The sequence below is a fragment of the Siphateles boraxobius genome, unplaced genomic scaffold, assembly GCF_051911475.1.
Source record: "Siphateles boraxobius isolate OS27281-9 unplaced genomic scaffold, OSU_SipBor_1 130, whole genome shotgun sequence".
In the NCBI taxonomy this organism is placed as follows: domain Eukaryota; kingdom Metazoa; phylum Chordata; class Actinopteri; order Cypriniformes; family Leuciscidae; genus Siphateles; species Siphateles boraxobius.
Window position 1 is genome coordinate 46,232,191 of NW_027508734.1, and position 24,908 is coordinate 46,257,098.

Consider the following 24,908-nt stretch of genomic DNA (forward strand, 5'->3'; position numbering starts at 1 on the left):
CAAAAGAAAGAAGTGACATTTCCATCCCTGAGCACACAGAGTTCTCTGACAACATGGTGCGCCGCCCCCGGGCCGTGCACCCCTCGTCCTCCTCTGTCCCAGAGCCGGATGACAGTGCGCGCCGTCCCCGGACCGTGCCGCTCTCATCCTCCTCTGTCGCCAGCCCCCTGGCAGAGCAGACTCCAGTGGAACGTTCGTCCTTCCCTGGTCTCCTCTGTCAGGGCGCAGTCAATGACTGTGCCCCCACACCAATGGGAAGTCTGTGGCTCGTATGACCCCGCTGGTACAGTTCTTGGGAGCTTGGTTAGAACTTCCCAAGCTGTCCCGCTGGGTCGCTCGGACGATCAGGCTCGGCTACGCGATTAAGTTCGCGCGGTCTCCTCCCCGCTTCAGGGGAGTCCGCTCCACTATGGTCGGTGGCAATGCCCTTGTCATGAAAGTGGAGGTTACCACCCTGCTGGCGAAGGGTGCGATTGAGGCTGTTCCTCCAGCCAAAATGAGGTCCGGCTTCTACAGCCCATACTTCATTGTCCCGAAGAAAACCGGTGGGTTGTCCGCGCAGCTTACGAGCGAGCGCGTGCAGTCACTGCTGACTTGCCTGAGACAGTTCGAGGGCAAGAGTGCGGTTCCACTGAAACTTTTTCAGAGGCTCCTGGGGCATATGGCATCTGCAGCCACGGCAACGCCGCTTGGATTGCTTCATATGAGACCGCTTCAGCTTTGGCTTCGCGACCGAGTCCCGAGGCGGGCACGACAACACGACAACCTCCGAGTACCAGTTACTCCGACCTGCCGTCAGACCTTAACCCCGTGGTCGAACCTCAGTTTTCTACAGGCCGGAGTGCCCCTGGAACGAGCTTCGCGGCATGTTGTTGTAACGACAGATGCCTCCTCCACGGGCTGGGGTGCCATGTGCAATGGAGGTGCTGCCGCGGGCTCCTGGACAGGACCCCGACGCCTTTGGCACGTGAATTGCCTCGAGTTGCTGGCTGTACGTCTTGCTTTGCGCCGCTTCCGGGCCATGCTCAAGAACCAACACGTACTAGTCCGTTCAGACAATCCCGCCACTGTAGCGTACATCAGCCGTCAAGGTGGTCTGCACTCCCGCCGTATGTCGCAACTCGCCCGCCACCTCATCATATGGAGTCAGAAGTATCTGAGGTCGCTTCATGCCATTTATATCCCCGGGGCCCTGATGTGTGCAGCCGACGAGCTCTCACGGCTTCAGCCCCTCCCGGGAGATTGGCGACTCCATCCCCAGTCGGTTCAGCTGATTTGGGACCAGTTCGGGGACGCACAGATAGATCTGTTTGCCTCTCACGACTCAACTCATTGCGCCCTGTATTATTCCCTGACTGAGGGCACGCTCGGCACGGATGCACTGGCGCACAGCTGGCTGCGGGGCCGCAAAAATGTGTTTCTTTTTTTTTTTTGGAAAAATTGCCGCACACCATGACCCGGTCGAAGGTAAGTCTGTTGGGAAGCACGACCTGGTCGTCAGGTTCCTTAGAGGAGCGAGGAGACTGAATCCTCCTCGCCCTCCTCTCGTTCCCTCTTGGGACCTCTCAGTGGTTTTAACTTCCCTGCCGAGTGCTCCCTTTGAGCCCTTGCAATCAGTGGAGCTTAAGTTCCTCTCAATGAAGACAGCGCTCCTGGTTGTATTGGCCTCCATCAAGAGGGTAGGGACCTGCACGCATTCTCCGTTGACAAAGCGTGTCTGGAATTCGGGCCGGCTTACTCTCACGTGATCCTGAGACCCCAGCCTGGATATGTGCCCAAGGTTCCTACCACTCCCTTTCAGGACCAGGTGGTGAACCTGCAAGCGCTGCTCCTGGAGGAGGCAGACCCGGCCTTGGCACTGCTCTATCCAGTACGCGCTCTCCACGCCTATGTAGACAGGACGCAGTGTTTCAGGAACTCAGACCAGCTCTTTGTCTGTTATGGTGGGAAGCTGAAGGGAAAGGCTCTCTCCAAGCAGAGGTTGTCTCACTGGATAGTGGACGCCATTGCTTTGGCATACCAGCAGCAAGGTCGACCGTGCCCCCTTGGTGTGACTGCCCACTTCACCCGGAGTGTGGCGTCCTCTTGGGCTCTAGCGCATGGCGCCTCGCTAACAGACATTTGCAGAGCTGTAGGCTGGGCGACACCGAACACATTCGCCAGATTCTATAATCTCAGAGTGGAGCCTGTGTCCTCTCATGTACTCGTTTCAACCAGCTAGTACTGGACCCGCTCAGGTGTCTTTGCTTTCTCGCCATTCCACTCCACGGACTGGATATGTGCGATAAATTCCTCAGGTGAGCTTCCCCGAAAGCCCTGAGTTCCTCCAGCACTCCTGACGTTGGCGCCAGTGTCTATTGCCTGCGCGTCGGCTAGGTGCCTCCCGTGTGCATGGTCCCTCCTCTGAGTGACCCCCACATGTGTATTTCCACTGTAAGCCTCTCTGAGCATGTGTCTTTCCCTTGGCAAGCCACCTTGCCACCCCTGGGGTTGAAATATTCCACCTGCGGCTGGACACCCCAGTGTTCTCCATATGCATCCCTCCGGGTCATATGTGTATTCTCTAAGTCCCCCCCCACCCCCCCTGGGTTGCCAATAATTGCATATTCCCTCTAAGCTATGGGATATGCTCCCCAGTGCACCTAGGTATTCCTGTGCTAAATATTGGGGTGGTGATGGTGCAGTGGATAAGACACATGCCTTTGGTGTGAGAGACCCGGGTTCGAATCCACTGTGAGACACCATTGTGTCCCTGAGCAAGACACTTAACCCCTAGTTGCTCCAGAGGCGTGCGACCTCTGAAATATAGCAATTGTAAGTCGCTTTGGATAAAAGCGTCAGCTAAATGAATAAATGTAAATGTAAAATGTTAATGTAAATAGAAGTCCTTCGTCCGTGACAGTCTCACGACAGGGACCTCAGATTTACGCAGGGCACTGGAAGACAGCCGAGAAGGTGGCGTGATTAGACTGGTAACTCCATTCGTCGTCATCCGACGTAACTCGGAGTGACAACGAAAGGGAACATCTAGGTTACGCCACTTTCTGCTGTACCGCGGGGATCGCCTGACCTGAGTCTTCGCTCTTCAGCGAAGAAACATATCTGCATGTTGCCAGCGTGTTCCTTTTATACCCACGAGGTAGGGCGGAGATACGCTATGCAAATTCCGCAGACCCATGGCTGCGGAATTTGCCATTTGCCATTGCCTCGTTTGTAATACTTGAAGTTGATAGGCTTTCTAAGCGAAACCCCATTCGTCATCATCCAACGTAACGTCTCCGTTCCCTACTCAGGGAACGAGGGTTACATACGTAACCGAGACGTTTTCCGGTGTGTTCGTTGTCAAACTAAATTTTTTTTTTTTTTAATTATTATGAAAAAGTGAATAATTGTATTTTATTGAGAAAATATTTTAGTTTGTCTTGTATTTTTTTTTATTAGATCAGATAACATTTCAAGCTGTCAAATGGTCATGTTACAATGTGCCCCAACTATGGGGCATGTTGTCACATTTCACTTCACTTCTTTTGGTGTTTATCAAGAAAAAAGTATACACTTTATTAATAAAACAAAACCACATAATTGTACTAGACATATGGGACATTAATGTGGGAAAAAATAAATACTCTGAACCCCAAGTAGATTTACACAAACTGAAAAAAGTCAAAAAGTCTCTCCCCTACCACATGTACTTTTTAATATGCATATGCTCGCCTTCATCGTTTTCATAGATTCACATTTTTGAAGCTTACACAAAAATCATAACATTTAAAAAAACAAAAAACTTGCACCTTAGAACCTATTTCAAAGTTTGCGTTCTCGAGCCACCAAGCGCCGTTGTTGTGCTGGTGAGCGGCCCGAGCACGTTAGAATTTTTCTGTTAATAACTAATGCGTTTTGCAACGGAAGTGAATCAATCAAAAACTTACTTTAGCTGGACAATAACTTTATTCTAGAGCTGCTGTAAAGCCAAAACAATCTCTGTTATTTTAATTTCCTATTATCACTGTAAAGCTGCTTTGAAACAATCTTGTTAAAAGCGCTATATAAATGAAGGTGACTTGACTTGACTTTCAGCAGTGTGTGCGTGACTGAAACCATGTGATGAGACTTGTCTGGTGTCAGCTGCACCCTGATTCTGCTGCCATACATTTCCATCCCAGTGCAATGAACCCATTCTATTGAGGTGCTGCACAACACAGCAAGAAAACCAAGCCAGCATAGACCTTTCCCTGTAACAATCTACAGTATCTCCCTGAATCCCCTGCTATTCCAGCTCTCCTATATTTTTAGGGCCCAAGCCCTGAAAGGGCAAAGGCCCTATTGTTTTCCTAAGGATTATTAGGGCCCAAGCCCTGAAAGGGCACATCTTTTGACAAAAGTGGCGCCACCTTTTGACAAAAGTGGGGGCGAATGTTTCATAGTTTTACCTACAATCATAAAACTCGGTATGTATATTGTTCTCATCAAGCCGGACAACTTTCTAATTTACAGTCATTAGCTCTGATCAACAGGAAGTCAGATTGGAGCTTTTTCTCTCCCTCTCTCTCTAGCCCCTTTCACACAGAGATTCTGGAAATTACACGGATAAAGTGACCCGGGATTTGACCCGGGTTCGTTTGATTTTGGTTCATTCACACTGCCAGTGATTTTCCGGAATCAGAGAGTGCGTTCACACACTACCCGTAAAAATCCTGTGAAGACACGTGACATCGATGTGACATGTAATGTCTCAGCAGCGTTTAGTTTGCTTATGAGCTGCGATTTCTCTCTGGAGAAACCACGCTTGTGCATTTTTTTCTCTGATTCGATCATAAACTAGCGCATTACGTACCGTTTCACTAGCCTGCTTTCACTTCACTTCAGCCTCATCATTACGACACGGCATTGATTACGGCTTTTGTTCACACAGCGCGGGTTCCGGGATTTATCCCAGCAATGTTACTAGGTCCCCGACCCGGGATCAATCCCGGCATCAATCCCGGGTCGGGTTTGCGTTCACACAGAAGGCGTTCTGGCAATTTCCCGGCAATTTCCCGGGATCAACACGCTGTGTGAAAGGGGCTTCTGTCTCTGTGTGTGTGTGTGTGTGGGGGGGGGGGGGGGGGGGGGGGGGACAACAATAACAAACAATTATTGTTGTTCAGTTTTCGGGTGCTTTTGGGGCCCTTAACATGCTCGAAAACTCTTGAAACTTTGCACACTGGTCAGAACCCGCGGCAATAAGGGACGGGCTGAAGCTGGTACCCGGGCATGGCAGGGAGGCTCGACAGCGCCCCCTGGAATGGAATTTGAACACTTGTCCATACATCAAACACACTTGCATGTAATAATATGCAACTCGGTACACATATAGATCTCATCGGGCTGAACAACTTTGTGCTCTAAGTTTTAAGCCAGCCCAAAAGGAAATCGGCTATTTTGGTCTGAATGTGGATTTCAGACTCTTTTAGCTACTCCTACTAAGTGGTTTATTTTACTCCCACCAAACTTTTTCAACATGATGAAAATACATTAAAGATGCTAAATTGTGAACGGATATTGAATATCTCAAACGGTTTTGTTATGGCGAGGGTTTAATTAATGTAAAAAAAATGAAGCAGGAAATGTCTCATATCTTCTAAAAATGTAAATATACACCATTTATTTTTATATAAAATTATACAAATATTAGAACTAAACCCATTTTATTCTCTATTTTCAAGTCCAGAAGTATGAAAAAGTCAAAAACAGTTTTTAGTGCTATTTGGTTAAACAAAAAAATCGTACATAGGGCTATAATGCCCTCTTGTGTCCAAAATGATATAAAATAGTACATAAAACTCTTTATCAGGTAGGCCTATTGTATAAATATATTAGGTATGTGGACTGTGAGGATATTTTCCCACCGGTTAATCGACGTGTGACACCAGCGAGGGCTTTTAAATACGGACGTCCGCACGGACATTGATAATGGTGGCGCTCACAGAGCGCTCGAATGAATTCCTATACATAAATATCAGTCACATGACCTCTTACGTCATCCGCTCTTTTTCCAGTTGAATGCCGCCATCTTGAGTACCTGCCGAGTACTGTCTACAATACTGACGGCATTAGCTAGGAAGCAGCTGATTGAATGCACGATACTACGACATTTCTTCAAAAGCAGATGGTGGATATATTTTAATCCACGATCATAAATCATCCTAAATCGTAAGCTCATTATCATTTACATCCACTCACCACAGACAACATGAACACTGCACAGAGAGTGTGCACACACAAGCACTGTTATAACATAAAAGCAAGCAGCTGCGTGCATGTTTGGGCATGATATGATTGAAGGATTTTGACTGAATGCGCGCTCCCTTAATAATTCCTAAAAAACTGACATCAGTTTATCGCGATCTCACATCTCTGTTAATATCAATTAAGCTGACTGCACAATGAATCTTTCATAATATATACACTTTGTTTGTTACAATTAGAGGATTTGTCAGCATACAGAGCTCTGAACAAAAAGTCCGTTTTGAGCAGTGAGGGTAGTCTATCTTAAATGCTTCTGATTGGCCATTGCGTTGAAGAAATCAACACATATGTCTGTGATTGGCTACATCGCTCAACGCTGCAAACGTGTTTTAAAAGAAAACTCTGGCCTGTAAATCGTTTCTATTTTGTTTTAGTTCTTGTTGCTTTTCTGCAAAAATGTATTAGTTTTTAAATGTTTTATTCATAGATATTTCGAGTTTGCAGGGGTCCCGCGAATCGTTTTATTCTCCCTGCAACTCGCACACACACAGAGATTCATAGATATTTCTAGTTTGCGGGAGTCCCGCGAATCGTTTTATTCTCCCTGCAACGCGCACACACAGAGAGAGTGCATTGCCATTCGCACTCGGCCATCAAGTCCCGCGCCGCACTCTTTTGCATTGGGAGTGCACATCTCTAGTCTTATTAAATGTATGCTTCATTAATTTATTTTTTAATTTCTAAATTAGATCAATAGTCAACCGATTCGGTTGTTCAAAATACATTACAAAGATGCTAAATTGTGAACGAATATTGAATATCTTAAACGGTTTTGTTATGGCGAGGGATTAAAGTAATGTCAAAAAAGGAAGCAGGAAATGTCTCATATCTTCTAAAAAATCTAATTATACATCATTTATTTTTATATAAAATTAAACAAATATTAGAACTAAACCCATTTTTTTCTGTATTTTCAAGTCAAGAAGTAAAAGGAAGTAGGAAATGTCTCGTATCTTCTAAAAATGTAATTATACACCATTTATTTTTATATAAAATTATACAAATATTAGAACTAAACCCATTTTATTCATTTTTTTTCAACTTAAGAAGTATGAAAAAGTTAAAAACAGTCTATTTAGTGCTATTTGGTTAAACAAAAAAAATCCAGCGATCGCTAATATAAAAATGATAGTATAATACGGACGTCCGCACGGACATTGATCATGGTGGCGCTCGCAGAGCGCCCGAATGAATTACCTTGGAAGTAGGAATGAACTAAAAAACTTTCGTTCTGCTCGCTCCTCGCCATGGACACGCACCATTATGAATGCCTGTGCAGCCGTGAACTTTTTAGTTTAATTTTAAAATTATCGCCATTTTGGGGGCCTTTTTGCTTGAATTGCTTGAGTTCAATAGCCTATTATTCTTCATGGAAAACTCAACAGCAAAAGAGTACAATGACAGATTCGCTTAAATAGGTACCCGGGCGTGGCAGGGGGGCTCAACAGCGCCCCCTTGAACGAGGTCCGAAAACTTGGTCCATAAATCAAACATGCTTGCATATAATAAATTTATTAATATGAAACTCGGAACATATATAGATCTCATTGGGCCGGACAACTTTCGTACTCTTACTTTTATGCCAGCCCAACAGGAAGTCGGCTATTTAGGGTTGTTTGGAAACACATGCTTTGGAATTTTAAATACTCCTCCTGGGGAATTTATCTGATCGCCACCAAACTCGGTCAGCATGAAGTCAAGACATCAAGTATGATAAATTGCCAGCGGATTTTTGATAACTCAAACGGTTCGGCCGGCGAGGAAACGAATTTATGGGGAACAAGAGAAACAGGAAGTGTGTTATAACTTCTACATACATTAACTGATCTTGATGAAACTTCAGCAGTGTGTTCGTTGTAAGAGGCCGATCACATGGATTCAACTATTGTGAGTCAAAGTTATAGCGCAACCAACTGGCAGCAGGAAGTGTCACTTTAAAAATGCTTTGAAATCACTCTCTTATTTTTACCCAAATTGCTCAAAACGTTATCTGTATAATGGAAATGTAAAATGCAGACAGTTGTGTGTGATGGGTAGGTTTAGTGTAAGGGGATAGAATATACAGTTTGTACAGTATAAAAAACCATTAAGTCTATGAGAGTCCCCACAAAGATAGTAAACCAGACATAGTAAACACTTTGCAGTTTGAAAGATGTCCTGTATGAACCAAATGACGGAGTATGTTTTCATGTCTCCATTGTTCGATCACGACACACACACAAACACACACACACACACAAATTGTGTATTCCAGCATTGCAGTCTTGACATCGCAGCCTGATGATTATAGCCTTCATAAAATGCAATAATAAAATAGTCAACCTAACATATAAAAAGTAAACAGTAAGCACCGCTCCACTGTGATGTTTCCAAGCACATTTTGCGCATGTGAAGAGGATGATTTTTTCCGTTGATTTTGGAACGTGAGTGAAGTACAAAGCCTATAATAAAGAATAGTTTAGCATCCAAATATATTCTTTTTCTGTTCTGAATATCGTTAAATTTAAAGGATTTGTTGTGGAATATTTTGAGTGTATCATAAAATCTGAATAATCCTCTCGTTTTAGTGATTCCCTAGTTATTTTTCATTGTTCTAATCAGATCAGGCAAGTAAAATTCTTTGTCTTGTCCCTTAATTTTTTTATACATGTCGGTGCGCTGCCTACATTAGACTATCTGACTAAATAATAACCTAAACTAAACAAAAAAATGCATTACTTTGCTTCAGAAAGCCTTTTTTAACCCCCTCGAGCAGCTGTTAAAAGGGGGGGATGAGGGGTGGACCGTGGCCCACTAGGGGGCCTCAGTGATCCTCCAGAGGGGCCGCGAGATAACTTTAAATGTATTTAAATATAATATAATTCATTCATTTTATTATTGATACGTTAAATAAATAAAAAATAAAGCACCACCTCTCAGATACGCATTCTTTGATTGTTTCTGAGCAGCCCAAGCCGTTTTCCATCGCGCTGTGTGAAATACAGATTGTGTGACACCCAACCCCCAACCGTTTCATGAACTACATTTCTCAGTTGGATAAAGAAAACCAGTGTCGCTAATAAAGTTTTGATGGATGAAGATTGAAATTAGGGTAAAGACTGGGAATGCGCGAGTCAGTTATTGATGCAGAAAAAAAAGGTGGTATGTGCACTCTCGGCTCACTTATCGCTATAACGTTGTATTTTTGCATTAACACAGTTCATTATATTCACGTAGTTGTCAAAATGAATGTACTGTCTGTGAGTGTTTTATAATGGATGCCCACCGAAGAAGCGTGTTTTGGAGAAGTTTGTGAGGATCCGTGGGCATCTGACGCTCCAAACATAGGCACTATTGCTTGTCCTGACAGAGGAACTGTCCACTGATGACATCGACCCTCCTTCAGATTGGTGAGTTTCCACACATTCAGAATGTTTTTATTTTTCATTTGTAATTTGGTGTGTTTAATAATTCTGAATGGATTTGTATAGTCAATCCTTTGGCATCCCCCTGTGGTCTTGTTTGTTATGGCAGGTTGACTTGTGCCTATTTCTTTAATTACTGTATGACTGAGGAGAGTAAGTACTTTTAAGTTGTAAAGAATGTGTGCAGTGATATTTTTGCAAAGTAAGTTTGCAGTATTGATTCAAAGAGGAGGGGAGCCTTTGAGTAAAAAAGGGTTAGAACCACTGCCCTGGAGCTGTATGGATTAGGCTACTTTTATGACTGATGGATGCTATTTTTTGGCCATCAACATCTATAGGGAACCATTCACTCCCATTTTAAAGCTTGGAAGAACCAGGATATTTCTAATATAACTCAGATTGTGTTTGGCTGAAAGAAGTCATTTTCACCTAGGATGGCTCAAGGGTGAGTCAATTTTAATTTCTTTTGGTGAACCAACCCTTAAAATACCCCTAGTTGTAATTTCTTTTTGACTAGTCAAAATTCCAATTCCAGATATCTATTCTGCAATTTTGACTTCTTGTAATTGGATTTAAAGCTGCTGTAGGTAACTTTTGTAAAAAAAAATTTTTTACATATCGGTTAAAACTGTCATTATGTCCTGACAGTAGAATATGAGACAGATGATCTGTGAAAAAATCAAGCTCCACTGGCTCCTCCCAGTGGTCCTATTGGATATAGGATATAGGATACACCTATACACCGCTCCCAGTCAGAAACAACCAATCAGAGCCAGGAGGAATGTCTTAGCAGTGTCAATCACGCTCGTGTACGTGCTGATCACACCCCTCTCTTGCACAGCGTGAGCGCGTACCGTCGTTCAAACTCAAGATTGCCGGTGTGCAGCAGCTGTGCTAGGGGGAGAAACAAGCTAAACTGCCAATTTCTCGAGTGGCACCTGCTCATAAAACAAAGAGGTAAAAGGAAAAAGACCGATGACGATAAACAAGCGAAAAAGAAAGAATTAGACAGAGCCCATTGACTCGGTGTCAAAACTCTAGCAGCATAAGATGTAGATAAAATGTCACGCACTGTGCTAAGCAACAATTGAAACCTGCTAATTCACTGGCTTGTCATGTTGCCGAAATAATGTATTAGCAAACCTTATCTAGCATTACATGTCGCTAGAATAATTACTTACATGTTCTAACGTTAGTTACCGTAATATTAACGTTGTCTTACTAGCTGTTTATTACTTATAGAAAGAGTGCAACGTTATAAAGTTACATGTATTGCAAAATACATAATGATTTGAGGACCAAGTTTTGTAGTCAAAGTATGGGCAGGCCATAGTAAATGTAAAGCATATTGTTGATGTTTCGTCCCTATTAGTGAATGTGCCATAACTGTTTATCCATTCGCCGTCAGCGGTGGCCCTGCTTACTAGCCTGTGCGTTCACGGCAGGCTCCGCTGTGGGGGAGGAGCTGTGGAGGGAGGGCTGTAGCATAGCAGAGAGCAAGGGGGTTGGACCTGTAAGTTGTGCTTGTTCAAATTTTCAGGCTAAGTCAACGTTTTCTCAAAACTCCCTACTGTAGCTTTAAGATATCTACAATTTTGACTAGTCATATTCTCCAATTGACTTCCACTGGAAAATATTTTCTGATATCTACAAATTTTTGTTTTGAGTTTTTACTAGAAGAAATTGTAATTAAAGATATCTAAATTGATTTTGTACAAGGCATAATTCAAATTAAAGACATCTCAAATTACAATTTCACTAGTGATAATCAAATTAGAGATATCCTATATTGAATTACCACTAGTAATAATTATAATTTGAGTTATCTCTAACTGGTGTTTGACTTGTCATAATTCAAATTTAATATATATTTAATTCATCATATTTAAATATATCCAAAATACTGACAATTGAAATTGAAAATTTAAAGTAATGTATAACTAGTCAAATAACAATTGTAGATATCTTGCAATGGATTCTTCCCTTGTCAAATCTCAATTAAAGATATCTGCAATTTAATTATGGAAATCTCAATTCGTTTTTTAACAAGGAAGACTTTTATTTGGAGATATCTGCATTTAGCTTTGTGACTGTTAAGAATTTTAATATCTATAATTAACATTCTTGTCATGATGACATGAGACACTCATTGCCACCTTGAAGCAAAAATGTAATGTTGTGTGCAAAGGGGATGCCCATTAGCCAATGCATTACAGAAGCTAAAGGCGAAGTCATGCGAGTTTGGACTATTGCAAGAATCTCTTATAAGAGATTGAGTTGTGTGTGGAATCAAGTCAGATGGCATGAGAGAGAAACTTTTAAGAGAAGTTGACTTTAGTCTCGAAAAAGCTACCCAGCTGTGTATCGCGTCAGAAATAACAAAAGGATGAAGCAAATCCATTACGAGGATCACAACGCACAAGCCCTTACACGTTAAAGCAAGTACGTTGATGCAGTGAAGCATAAGCATACACGCAAAAACGACCAAAGAAATAAATACAAACCGAATGAAAATACAAAGCAAGCACTTTTAATTGCAAAAGATGTGGAACGGAGCATGCGTCATGCAATTGCCCTGCATATGGCAAACAGTGCTAGAATTGTGATAAAATGAACCACTTTGCTAAGATGTATAAATCGAAGAAAGTGTATGCGGTTGATGATGATGATGATGATGATGTCACAGATCAGAGACCTAGTCTGTTCGTTGGTGCAGTGCAAATGCAGACAGGGACAGATGAATGGACAGTTGACTTGAAATAGGAGCACAAACATGTAACATTTAAACTAGATACTGGTGCGCAAGCCAATGTATTACTGTACAGCCTGCTGCAAAGAAGTGGAAAAAAGAACATACTAAGACCCAAAAATGTGAAACTGACAAAATACCTCTGAAAGGAAAGTGTAACTGGACAGTGAAGTACAAAAATAAAACACATGTACTGGAATTCATTGTTGTGAAATCAGATGCTAAACCAATATTAGGAATTAATGCATGTGAACAAATGGGGCTCATACAGAGAGTGATTGAATTGAGCAAAAGTGACAAAATGGATATCTTCACAAAGTATGCTGATGTGTTTGAGGGCATAGGTTGCCTGGAGGGCGAGCACACAATCCGAATAGATGAAAATGTGGTTCAGAGAGTTCATCCACCTAGAAAAATTCCAGTGACCCTGAGAGAAAACCTGGAAACAGAACTGAACAGAATGGAAAAAATGAAAGTATGTGCATTGACTGAAATAAAAAGCGTTATGCACAAATAGAGAAGGAGATGTTGACGATTGTGTTTGGAGCAGAGCGTTATCATCAGTATGTTTATGGAAGAGAAGTAGACGTACAATCCGACCACAAACCGCTTGAAGCAATAATGAAAAAGCCGTTGAGCAGTGCTCCAGCAAGAATACAGAGACTGTTAATAAGATTACAAAAATATCAAGTGAACGTACAGAATATTTATATATATATATATATATATATATATATATATATATATAGCTGATGCATTATCCAGAGCATACTTACCAGAGACCGGCTCTCCTGATAAAGAAATACGTAGAAGCCCCGGTGCATATGGTAATGTCAAACTTGCCTGTGTCAAATGAGAAAATATATGAATTTAAAAAGGAAACTAAAAAAGATGTGATTCTGACAAATCTCACAGAGACGGTGCTAAATGGATGGCCTGAAATGAAGAGTCAAGCAGCAAAAGAAATACAAGGATATTGGAACTTCAGAGAGGAAATCTCAGTTGTGGATAGAGTTTTGTTCAAAGGAAAACGGCTCATAGTTGCAGCATCAGTGAGAAACTAAAGCAAATTCATGAAAGTTACCTAGGCATAGAAAGCTGCAGACGGAGAGCGAGAGATGTGCTCTTTTGGCCTGGAATGTCACAAAGAATAACGGAGATGGTAAACAACTGTGATGTGTGTAGCACACACCAAAAACGCTAAACCAAAGAGCCATTACATCCACACAGTGTTCCTGAAAGATCCTGGCAGAAAATAGGTGTTGACTTGATTACCTTTTACTAGCAGGAGTATCTATTCTTAGTGGATTACCACTCCAAATTCATTGAAGTAGAGTGGCTGAGATCAGATACAAGAAGTACAACAGTCATTACCCATCTGAAGTCACAATTCGCCAGACATGGAATTCCTGAAACAGTCATTTTAGACAATGGGCCACAGTTTAGCTCACGTAAATTTATAGCTTTTGCGAAAAAGTGGGAATTCATGCACAAAACCTCAAGCCCCCATCACGCACAGTCGAATGGAATGGCAGACGGAGTACAGACTTTTAAACATATGCTAAAGAAGGCTAAGGCTGATGGGAAAGATCTTTACCTGTCTCTACTGAATATGAGAAGCACACCCATGGAGGATATTGGAGCATCTCCAGCCCAACTGTTGTTGGGTTGAAGACTGAGAACAAGAGTTCCGTTTACATCACAGTTGTTAAAGCCTCTCATGGTAACTAACCCAATACAGCAGTTGTTAGAAAGCAGACAAAGGAAGCAGAAGGAATATTTCAACCAAAGATCCCGACCTCTTCAGAAACTTCAGGTTGGTGACAATGTAAGAATATGGCACGATGGCACATGCAATCCAGCTGAAGTTACTGGACTTTCTAAGCAGCCAAGATCTTCAGAAAGTTTTTAATGAAATCAAAAGAACAAAGTGACACACCAAGGAAGGACGCGGACAATCAAGATGTGACTCAACAAAACGGGTGTGACAACACAGAGAAAAAACATGATATGGACACTCAAACATGGAAAAGAGATGTCAGTCCCACCAAGCTCTCAAATCTACCTGTGAAAACTGCAAGTGAACGAGTAGTCTCAAAACCTAGAAGGCTTATTGAGGAGTAGATCTATGATTTTTTCCTTAAGTTTAAACAATGCCACAGTTCAAAGGACAGCGCTATGTTAAATGAAAGCCTGACAGATGCTTACAAAATGTGTTTATTGTGTTATGCTGTGCAGTGATGCAGATTTGTTTTGTAATGGTGGGCCATATACAAGGTGACTGAAGTACGTTTGCAGAATGTAAAAAAAAAAAAAGAAAAAAAAAAGGAGATGTCATGATAAATGTGTCACCTATTGCCACCCTGAAGCAAAAATGTAATGTTGGGGCTACGGGGCGGGATTAAGTGCAGATAAAAGCAACATGGCTGAAACCTAGAACAGGTCTCGTGTCTTCTCCTTACAACACATCGAAACAATTCTTACTGGTCAAAATTACTTTTTAGATATCTGAAACGTGATACAATTAAAATGGGGAGGAGCTGAGTAAATTCAGTTTCATGGCACACAAAAACGGATCTGACTAGGTCCAATGCAGATATTTTAAAATATAATTTTGACTAGTCGAAATTGAATAAGAGATATCTATAATTACCTGTGTGCAGGGCCAAAACTTTTTGCCACACCTGCCAATGGCTGGTGACTTAAGAAAGTTTTTCCGGCCATAAATATTTTTTACCAGCCATGAGACTTTGATTAATCCTTATTAAAGTTACAAAAGTCATTCAGTCAAGATCAGTGAGTGATATTTCTTTTTCTTTTGTTTAACATTTTGATTAGCATTAAGAACACAGACGGCAGCAAGTATAGATTAAGCTGCTGTCACTTTAAGAGCTAATGCACGGATCTAGCATACTGTTCTACATGCATTTTCCTTCTCAACTGTTTATGTTTATGTTTATGAGGATACTACTTGCCAATCATGCATTTTCAAGTGCAAAAAGACTTGAAATAGAGTTAAAATCAGTGTTCGCACGCTGTATGAGATACAGATTTCTGGGCGCACTCTTCGGATGTTTGCGCACAGAAAACTTTCCACATAATGAGTAACAAATTGAGTTCCCTTTCACATCTTCTTGCACTTGAATATTTCAATTTGCAAGGCTTAAACTTTCGTGACGATGTATCGCTGGCCTATCAACAGTCCCAACATTGCATTTCTAGAATTAATAAAAATATTACCGGCCAACTTGCGATTGACACCGTTTCATATACACGCCAACACAGATTTTTAATGGCATTTGGCAAGTAAATTTTAGGCCCTGTCTGTGCGTTGTGTTACGCACCAATTAAATATATCTATGACGTCATCATAATCACATCGTAGATATCTTAGATATCTTAGTTCCAATTATGACGAGTCAAAATTCCCAAATTAGATTGCTTACTAGAACAATTATTGTTATTTATTGATGATATGTATTAAGAGATTGACTTAACCCATCCAGTGTTGTTAATGATTAAATAACCAGTCTCCCTCATGAGTTTAATAATACACTGTGCTCACCATCTTGTATTATGGGGTGAGTTCATTGTAATTTATTGTTTACTGAATTACACAGATATTCAGTCAAATTAATAATTTCAGCTACAAGACTATTTAAAATGCAAAAATAACTAATTTCCTCTGAATAAACTTAATGAGTACCTTTAGAGTTTTCAACGATGTGCAGTCTGTACATATGTTCACATCTCCAAAAAATTATTTTGGGGTTTCATGACCCTTTAAGATAAGATTAAACACTTAGCCTAATGTAATGAAAATAAACTGCTTTGATGTACTTTTAGTTCATATACCTTAGATACCTTCTTATCAATGTGTAAGAAAAAGAGTCAAACTTACCACAATATGTCCCAATGGTAAAGCGTCCTAAAATCATCATTTCAAATGACCGGCTGATCTTGGACATCCCCATCAGGCCTCCACCAATAAATGCAAGGACATTATTGATAAGCATTGCTTTCCTCCTAGCATAATAAACAAGGAACATCAAATAATAAATTTAGACCAGAGTGTTAAGACATTTAGATTTTGACATTTCTAAGTTATTTTCTAAAACAGAAAAATAATCTATTTTTCTCCACACATTGATTCACATTTTTATCACACTCTTTCTGCTGACATTATATTCTCTATTACATTGTGTAGGCTAGAACAGGTGTACCACATGCACCCCAGCCAAAATCAATGACACAGGAAAATACCGTGGCCTTTTCTGACCATGAAACCTAAACAGCAGATCACCATTATCTAGGCAGCTGTTGTAACATGCAACTTGAGATCTGAATGCCCATATCACAACTGTGCCCTTCAACAAGGTTACTTTTTAGTAAGAGTACTTAAAATCACTTTGGATAAAATAAAATTAAAAAAAAACTTAAACAAGAACTCAAATAAACTTAGTCAATAAATGTCCCCCTGTGGTGAAAATCAAGTTCCCTTTCGAGAACGTTGACTTCACATTGCGTAGCTATACACAGTGGGAAAACTCCTTTGCTCAAGAATATTGAAGCTATTATTTTAAAACGCAGTGCAGCTGCACAGCGAGCACAGAGCAGAGCGTCTAGCTCGCTCATTGGCTGTGCTGCAGCAACTGCACGAAACTATGGCGAGGTGGTTGAGACGCGCGAACCAATCGGGTCGCTTCGTGCCCAGAACCCGCCAGAATGGTGGTGGCTTATGCCTATATAAGCAGACCATTTCGCCATAGAATCAGATTTAATCTCCTTCAGCGAAAACCTTCTTCGCTGATCTCCGAGCCTTCACTGTCGACGAGCCCCTGCAGCAGAACGAGTGACCTGATCACCGGACGCAGCACCTTCAACTCGGTCCTGCCTTCCCCTGAATCGCTGTTAACCTGTGGCTGTCCGGCGAGAGAGAAGCCTTTATATCCTTTTCTCCTACTTCTGTCTGTTCGCCGTCGTGACACTCTAGAAGCTGAAAGAGCAAATTTTCTACGGCGTTGTTTCAAATGTCGCGTTCCGGATGAACTTCATGCAGAGTCTAACTGACGGACACAGCGAGTGTGCCCCATGACTGGGCCTCGCCCACACAGAGACTGCACTCAAAAATTGCGGCTGACCTCACTGCGAGAGCTTGCCCATCTCCATCCTGCGCTGTTGGCTAGCTCTCCTCTTGGACGGCGACCCCGACCCTCGGGCTCCCGCGCTTTCTTCCCTCCTCGAGCCTCGACGGAAGAAGCGATGAGGCCAAAGGATGCCTAAACCAAGCAAGCCCACGCCGGTCCAGTCCCCACGTGCCTCGCAGTCACCGGTGCTTTTCTCGCAGACGGATCTATGCCCCTCCTCACAAGCGGCAGGACTTGTTTCGTTTGATGCATCTGAGGGAGAAGATTGGCCAGGACCGTTAGTTGACCCCGCCCCTCAATACCAACCCAGCAGAGATGCCGTTAGAGCGAGCAGAGAAGCTGAACTTATTTGCGTCCTCACGAAAGCTGTCAAAGCTGTCTCCGCCTCAGGAGCCCACTAGAAGCCGTCTCGACGGGTGGTTTCTGCCGGGGCGTCAGCAGACCCCTCGTCAAAGGCCAGCACCCTGCTTCCCCGAGGTGCATGACGAGCTGACCTTACTTGGCTCGCTTAAAGACTTCACAGCCTCCGCAACGCTCTCAACTATCGACGACGCTGAGGAGAAGGGCTACAACACGTTGTCCCCCCCTAGAGAAAGCTGTGGCCGCGCATCTCTGCCCGCCCACTTCTAGCGGATGGAGAACCAAGGCGGTCTACCCATCCAAGCCCTGCAGAAAGACATCTGCCCTTGCCGGTCCCGCTTACACCGCCGTGTTTCAGGCCAAGCTCCTCCGCTCCATGGATGAGACTGGCCCAGACCCTAAGGCCTTTTGGGACTTAGGCAGTGCCACTGACTTGGCCCTGCGCGCCAGCAAAACCACCGCCCAGGCGATCGGCAGAGGTATGGCCAGTCTGGTTGTGCTGGAGCGCCACCTCTGGCTGAACTTTACGGAGATCAAGCTGTGAAGAGATTCTCTGAGCGCTTCACTGAGGCGCAGAAATCGTTGGCCATGAGATATTTTCTGCCCAAACGCTCGAGTTCGGCTTTAGGTCGCCCCGAGAAAGTGCCACCCCCTCAGCCAGCCAAGCCCCCGCCGCAGACTTCTCAGCCCGCCTAGTGGCTGAAGTTCACCGACGCCTTGAGCCTGCAAAGCACTACCTGTTCCCGGCACGTCAGGGCCCCCGACCCAAACTTGTGTTGGACCCTGAGCCTTGTAAGCCCTCCTAGTCGAATGACGGGGGAAAGGAGAGAGTTTAAGTCCCACCGCAGCTGGACCTCCCTCGAAGAAAGCTTGTGCACTTCTCTCAGTCCCCTCTTCAGTTCAGGTGACTGGAGGTGTTTTAACTGTAGTAAGTGGGCCCGTTACGCTGTTAAAATAGCGCAAACGCTATTTTAACAGTGACCCAAATAAAGCACAAACATAGCACTATGAACCCCCCATATAACTACAGTCAATGGGACCGCTGTAAGGCACGCACCACTAGAAAAACGCTGTTTTTACGGCAGCTCAAACAGAGCGAGAACTGAGTGTTTTCCTAACAGCCCTTCTCACAGTTCGGCTGGCTGGAAATGTTCAAAAATCAGTCACCAGGCCCGTTATAAAGCACACACCACTGATAACAAAAGCTGCCTTTATAGCAAACCAAAACTATAAAATAATATTTTTCTAACTCCCAAAGTTTGGGCAGTCGTGTCCCCGTCACAAGGAAGCCCACCCCCAGATTTCATTCAGCCCCTAGCCACACGGGCCGAGGTCTGGCAGGCAATCCCCGGGGTATCAGACTGGGTAATGAAAACAATAAAGTGAGGCTACTCACTCCAGTTCGCTCGCAGACCTCCGCGCTTTCACACAGTGGTCGAGACATCGGTGGGAAGCAATGCAGTTCACGTCCTTCGCACCGAAGTGTCAAACCTACTAATGAAAGGAGCTGTCGAGACAGTTCAGCGTGTACCGTCGTTCAAACTCAAGATTGCCGGTGTGCTGCAGCTGTGCTAATGGCGGAGAAACAACCTAAACTGCCAATTTCTCGAGTGGCACCTGCTCATAAAACAAAGAGGTAAAAGAAAAAGACAGATGCCGATAAACAAGCGAAAAAGAAAGAATTAGTCAGAGCCCATTGACTCGGTGTCAAAACTCTAGCCACATAACATGTAGATAAAATGTCACGCACTGTGCTAAGCAACAATTAAAACCTGCTAATCCGCCGTCATCGGTGGACGATTGGCTCGTCCTAGGCCAATTGGAGAGCGAGTTGCTAACCAACAGATCCTGGCTCCTCAGCCATCTAGAATGCCTGGTTCTCAGGATCTATCTTGCAAAGAGCACGCTGTTTCCCAGCCAGCATACAGCCTTCCTGGGAACAGGTATAGACTCGAGACAAATGAAAGTGTGGCTCTCGCCAGCCCTTACTATTCAGCAGCTAGCGACTTCGTTCAAAGCAGGCTCTCACAGGCCACTCAGAACGTTTCAAAGGGTTTTGGGCCTTATGGCCTCCGGGTCGTCAGTACTCCAACTAGGCCTACTGAACATGTGTCCCCTACAGCGATGGCTGAAACGTCGAGTGCCACCTCATTCGTGGCGCTCCGGTCACTTACGCATCAGGGTGGATCACGGCTCTGTCAAACCCCTGACCCCTTGGAAGCGCACCCACTGTTACCGCCAGTGTTCAACTTACGAAGTTATTTTCGTCAACGAATAAAAACTAACGAAAACGTTAGATAGTGACGATTTGGGAAGCGATCCAGTCAGAACTGATGTCCTACATTTCTGGAAGATGCGCACATTTGTACTGTAACGTGCTGATCTACCCAGCGTCACACGAGTTGGCATGCGCTGCATGTCTCATAAAATGTTAAAAAATGTAAACGTCTGGGTAAATGAGTAGAGCAGACATATAGATCTGAATAAGAGACAAACAACGCAACAATGCAAAAAAGAGCTCTATTTGGTTCGGTTTTCTGTGTGCGGTTTTCTTTTTCCCACAGGTCATCGAGCGAATCAGGGAGAGCAAGTGCTCAGTCCTCCTCATAGCCCCCCTCTGGAAATCCAAAACTTGGTTCCCAGACCTGGCGAAACCCTTACCGCTGAGGAAGGACCTCCTTACGATGGCCCCTCAATGGGTACCCAGGGACCTCCCAGAAGGAGTCCAAAATACCATGATTGAAGCCTGAGCACTGTCTACCAGATGCCTCTATGCCCTCAAGTCGTCAGCGTTCGCAAGCTGGTGTGCAGCACGAAACGTAGACCCACACATTTGTGAAGTACCTCTAGTACTCTCCTTTCTTGAGGGGCTGCTGGACACGGGCAGCAGACCCTCCACGCTCAAAGTATATGTGGCGGTCATAGCAGCTTTTCACGCTCCTGAAAAGCTTTTCCATGGGGAAAAGTGACCTGGTCATTTGTTTCCTCAAGGGGGCCAGGAGGCTCAACCCGCCTCAGCCCCCCTCTGTTCCCTCCTGGGACCTATCCTCAGGGCCCTTGGGGGACCCCCGTTTGAGCCACTCCAGACAGCTGACCATACCTAGAGATTGGCATGCCTTTTCTTTCAGTTAGCCTAATAGCTGGTTTGATTTACATTGAGAGATGATCTTATGGAAAGTACCCCATGCCAATCTCTAGGTATGGTGAAGGGCATATGATGATGTGGGGCTATTTTAATTCCAAAGGCCAAGGGAACTTTATCAGGATGCATAGTATCCTGGATCCATGAAATAACTGGCCTTTAAAAATAAAATCTGCCTGCCTCTATGGGAATTTAACATAGGGGTGTACTGACTTATGCCCCCTGTATTTAAGGAAGAACATTTATTTATTTACGATACATTATTCATTCACAAAGAAAATGGGTTTTTTAAAGGTTGGATGTTTCCTCCTTTTTTAATTAAGGCATTAAGATAAATTTCCAAAACATGATTTTTTTTATCCCTCTTTTTAGTCAACTTTAGCATGGGTGTATTCGCTTATGCTAAGCACTGCATCTCTCTAGCCTACACCTCCATGGGCCTTCAATGTCCCATAGGTGTTAGAGCTCATTCCACTAGAGTCATGGCCTCCTCATGGTCTTGGTCCAGAGGTGTACCAATCGAAGACATCTGTGCGGCGGCAGGTTGGTCCTCACCATCCAAATTTGTGAGATTTTATAACCTAGAGGTCCGTTAGGGGCTGCTGGCTTATACAGAATGTTTTTTTTCAACATTCAACACTTTTAATGATAAAATAAAACAAATACAAAAACAAAAGTATATGCCAGCAGCCCCTCACGGACGACTGCTGGCCACACAAAACACAAGTTCAGGCCTGTTCCTCTCTCCATCTTCACAGGCGTTGCTCCTCCTTTTATGCTTCCGCTCCTCCATTAGAGATATGAGACCGGTGCATCTCACAGGTGTCGTTCATCATTAATCACGCCACCGGCCTCGCGCCGTTCTCTCATGTCCCTCGACCTCGTCCTGCTCGCCACAGTGTGGAAATAATCGTTGTGTCATCTGAATGTTTTAGATCCAGTCACTGTCTTCCACAAGAGCTGTCTCTGTGAGTTTTGTGGTCTGCGCGTGACTCATGAACTTGCGCCTCAACTTTTGTTGTTTGAAATGTGAGAAGAATTTAGTTTTATTTACTTATTACTTATTACAGTTGATAGATCCCATTACACGTTCATATAGACAGTATATGAGACGCTATTGTAAGCTGCTGTGTGAACAGGATATTTCAACACTCAAATTCTAAAATCATTCTCAAAACTGTCCTTACTAACACTACTACTATTTATGTGAATTTATTCAGACATTAGCACAAATTGAAATATTTATGTAGTGACTTATGGGCTAGTGACATTTTTATTTGGGGTAGGGGGGCCTACTGTAATGCTGCAGTCCATAATATTTAAGTAATGAGTGTGTTTTTGTATATTTTACTCTGTAGTCCAAACATTATTTGTTATATTGAGTTATATTCAGTATAATACGAGTTATATTCAGTATAAAATATATATATATATATATATATATATATATATATATATATATATATATAAGGTTAATCCATAGACCTGACTTACCTGCCAAAAAACTCTGAGATGATTCCAACAGAGAAGGAGGACACCATGCCCCCAATGGAGAAGATGGCAACAGAGAGAGACCACAGAGATGTCAGTGTTTGTGGAGGGATTGGTTCTGAGTACCTTTCCGTCCATGTTGAGTTATAGTCCTGCTCAATGATCTGAGGTCAGAGGGATGGAGAAAAGAGAGAAGACGAGAGGAGAATGACATAATGAGACATTAGTACTCTCAGGAAAAAAAAATCATTGCTCTTCTTCAAGAGTGAAAATAGTCCCATTTTATATTCATATTTCGATGTTAAAGCATTTTCTGTTTTGTATGTACATCACTTTTCAACCTAATGACACAAATATCTTTCTTATTATATACAGTATATGCGAATGTGATTAGTGATACGCACATGCCTGGTATTTTATTTTGGAGCAAAACACTGGGCCAAATCAGAGGCACGGCCCCTGCAATTTGTGAGTTGTTCCTGGAGAGTACATTATTTATTGATTACTTTTTGTCATTTATGGGCCAAAAGAATAGGAGCATGGACACTTGTGTTCCCTTTCAGTCGATAACGTCAGACGTAGTCGACGTCGACTGAATTGGGATCACGCTAGGGAGCCTATCATCTTCGATTACTATTGAACGAGCCAATGGAATTTGGCGTGGTTGATTTGCATCACACACTCCGCCCCCGCGGCGCGGGTATAAATACGGAAGTGGATGCACTCACTAGTTGCCTTTCGCTTCGGAGCCGTTCGTCTTTGATGTCTCTGAAGAGTGCTGTTGTATTCAACGAGCGAGTGTGTCGGTGTTCCTACGGGAAGACCTCTCCAGTGTTGGTGTTCTACAGCGTGGTGCAGCGGTGATCGCGAGCTTCTCAGCTCTCAACTGCTGTTTTAACAGCATCAAATTTCTATTGTTTGTTTGTGTGTTGACGGTTGGTTAGAGGGCGAGAAGTGAGTGCTGCACTGTTGGTTGAAAGACTATTCAGTGTTTGCCGCGGTCATTCCCTGTGTGCTCCGGCACTGGTGACGGTCCCATTTCCTAAAAGAGCAACACGGGTGTGAGTGCGTCTTTTTCAAGATGCCATTCCATCCGTGCGTTTCTGGGTGCGGTCTGGCACTATCCCCCTCTGACGGTCACGAAAGTTGTGTCGCATGTTTGGGCTTACAGCATGCCGAGGCAGCTTTCGTGGATGAGTCATGTTCTCACTGCGGGAACATGACCATCTCGGTGTTGAGATCTAGACTCGCCTTCGTCAAAAGCGTTGGTGCAGTCCCCACCTCTGGGCCCCTCCCTTGTTCTTCCTCTGGGTAACCTTCCCAGAGAAAGACTGGGGTGCCGTCCAAGCTGGGTGATCTGAGGATCACAATGAGGGGTAATCCGCCCGGCCAGGCCCCGTGGGTCCCTCACTCCTCTTTCACACCGCAACCGGTGGAGCTCCCCATTGATCCCGCTGGTCCCTCTGTAATGGACAGGCCAGCCGTGTCATTTGGGGCCCCTCCAGGGGATACGATGTCAATCGCAGCATCGGAGGGGGAGCTGAACTCTGGAGATGACGACTCGGCTGCACTGCCTCCCTCCGGGAGACCAGTGTTGCCCGAGCCAGATCCAGAAATGTCAGCTATGCTGAAAAAGGCCGCCGAGGCGGTAGGGCTCGTGTGGAACCCTCCACCGATTCCCGAGCCGTCTCGGTTGGATGATTGGTATATCGGGGCGGGCCGTACTGGTTCTCAGTCCGCCGCCCCGGTTCCTTTCTTTCCTGAAGTGCATGAGGAGCTTACGAGGGCATGGATGGCACCTTTCTCTGCCAGAAACTGCCTGAGTAGCTCCTCCCCCCTCACTACCCTTGATGGGGGAGCGGTGAAGGGTTACGAGGCTATCCCTCCGGTGGAGCGGGCCGTTGCGATGCAGTTATGCCCAACGGTGGCCGCTTCCTGGAGAGGTGAATCCTCGTCACCCCTCTAAAGCCTGTAAGTTCTCGTCCGCTCTTACGGGCAAGGCTTACAAAGCTTGTGGGCAAGCCGCTTCCTCCTTGCATGCCATGGCGTTGCTCCAGGTCCACCAGGCCCAGGCACTCATGAACATGCACGAGGGTAGTTCGGACCGTGAGCTCATGGGTGAGCTCCGCAATGCAACTGACCTCGCCCTCCGGGCGGCGAAGGTTGTAGCTTGCGCGGTCAGTTCGGCGATGTCCACACTTGTGGTCCAGGAGCGCCATCTCTGGCTCAACCTGGCCGATATGATAGAAGCGGACAAGGTTTCGGTTCCTGGACTCTCCCATTTCCCAGGTTGGGTTATTCGGCGACGCTGTGGAGAACTTTGCCCA

General features: G+C 44.1%; 1 protein-coding gene across 2 annotated transcripts in view; it reads right to left on the reverse strand.

Annotated features, from left to right (window-relative positions):
* LOC143737757 (solute carrier family 2, facilitated glucose transporter member 4-like) overlaps positions 1 to 24,908 on the reverse strand; it is a 72,823-nt gene that overhangs the window by 26,026 nt on the left and 21,889 nt on the right. Inside the window, exons 3-4 of one of the 2 annotated variants that reach the window (XM_077229610.1) lie at positions 22,585 to 22,745; positions 16,343 to 16,467 (exon numbers count right to left, since the gene is read on the reverse strand). In XM_077229610.1, coding sequence (XP_077085725.1) covers positions 16,343 to 16,467; positions 22,585 to 22,745 — 286 coding nt within the window. Of the gene's footprint in view, positions 1 to 9,553; positions 9,675 to 16,342; positions 16,468 to 22,584; positions 22,746 to 24,908 lie in introns of those variants that run through there. The other variant, XM_077229611.1, reaches the window with a different exon arrangement.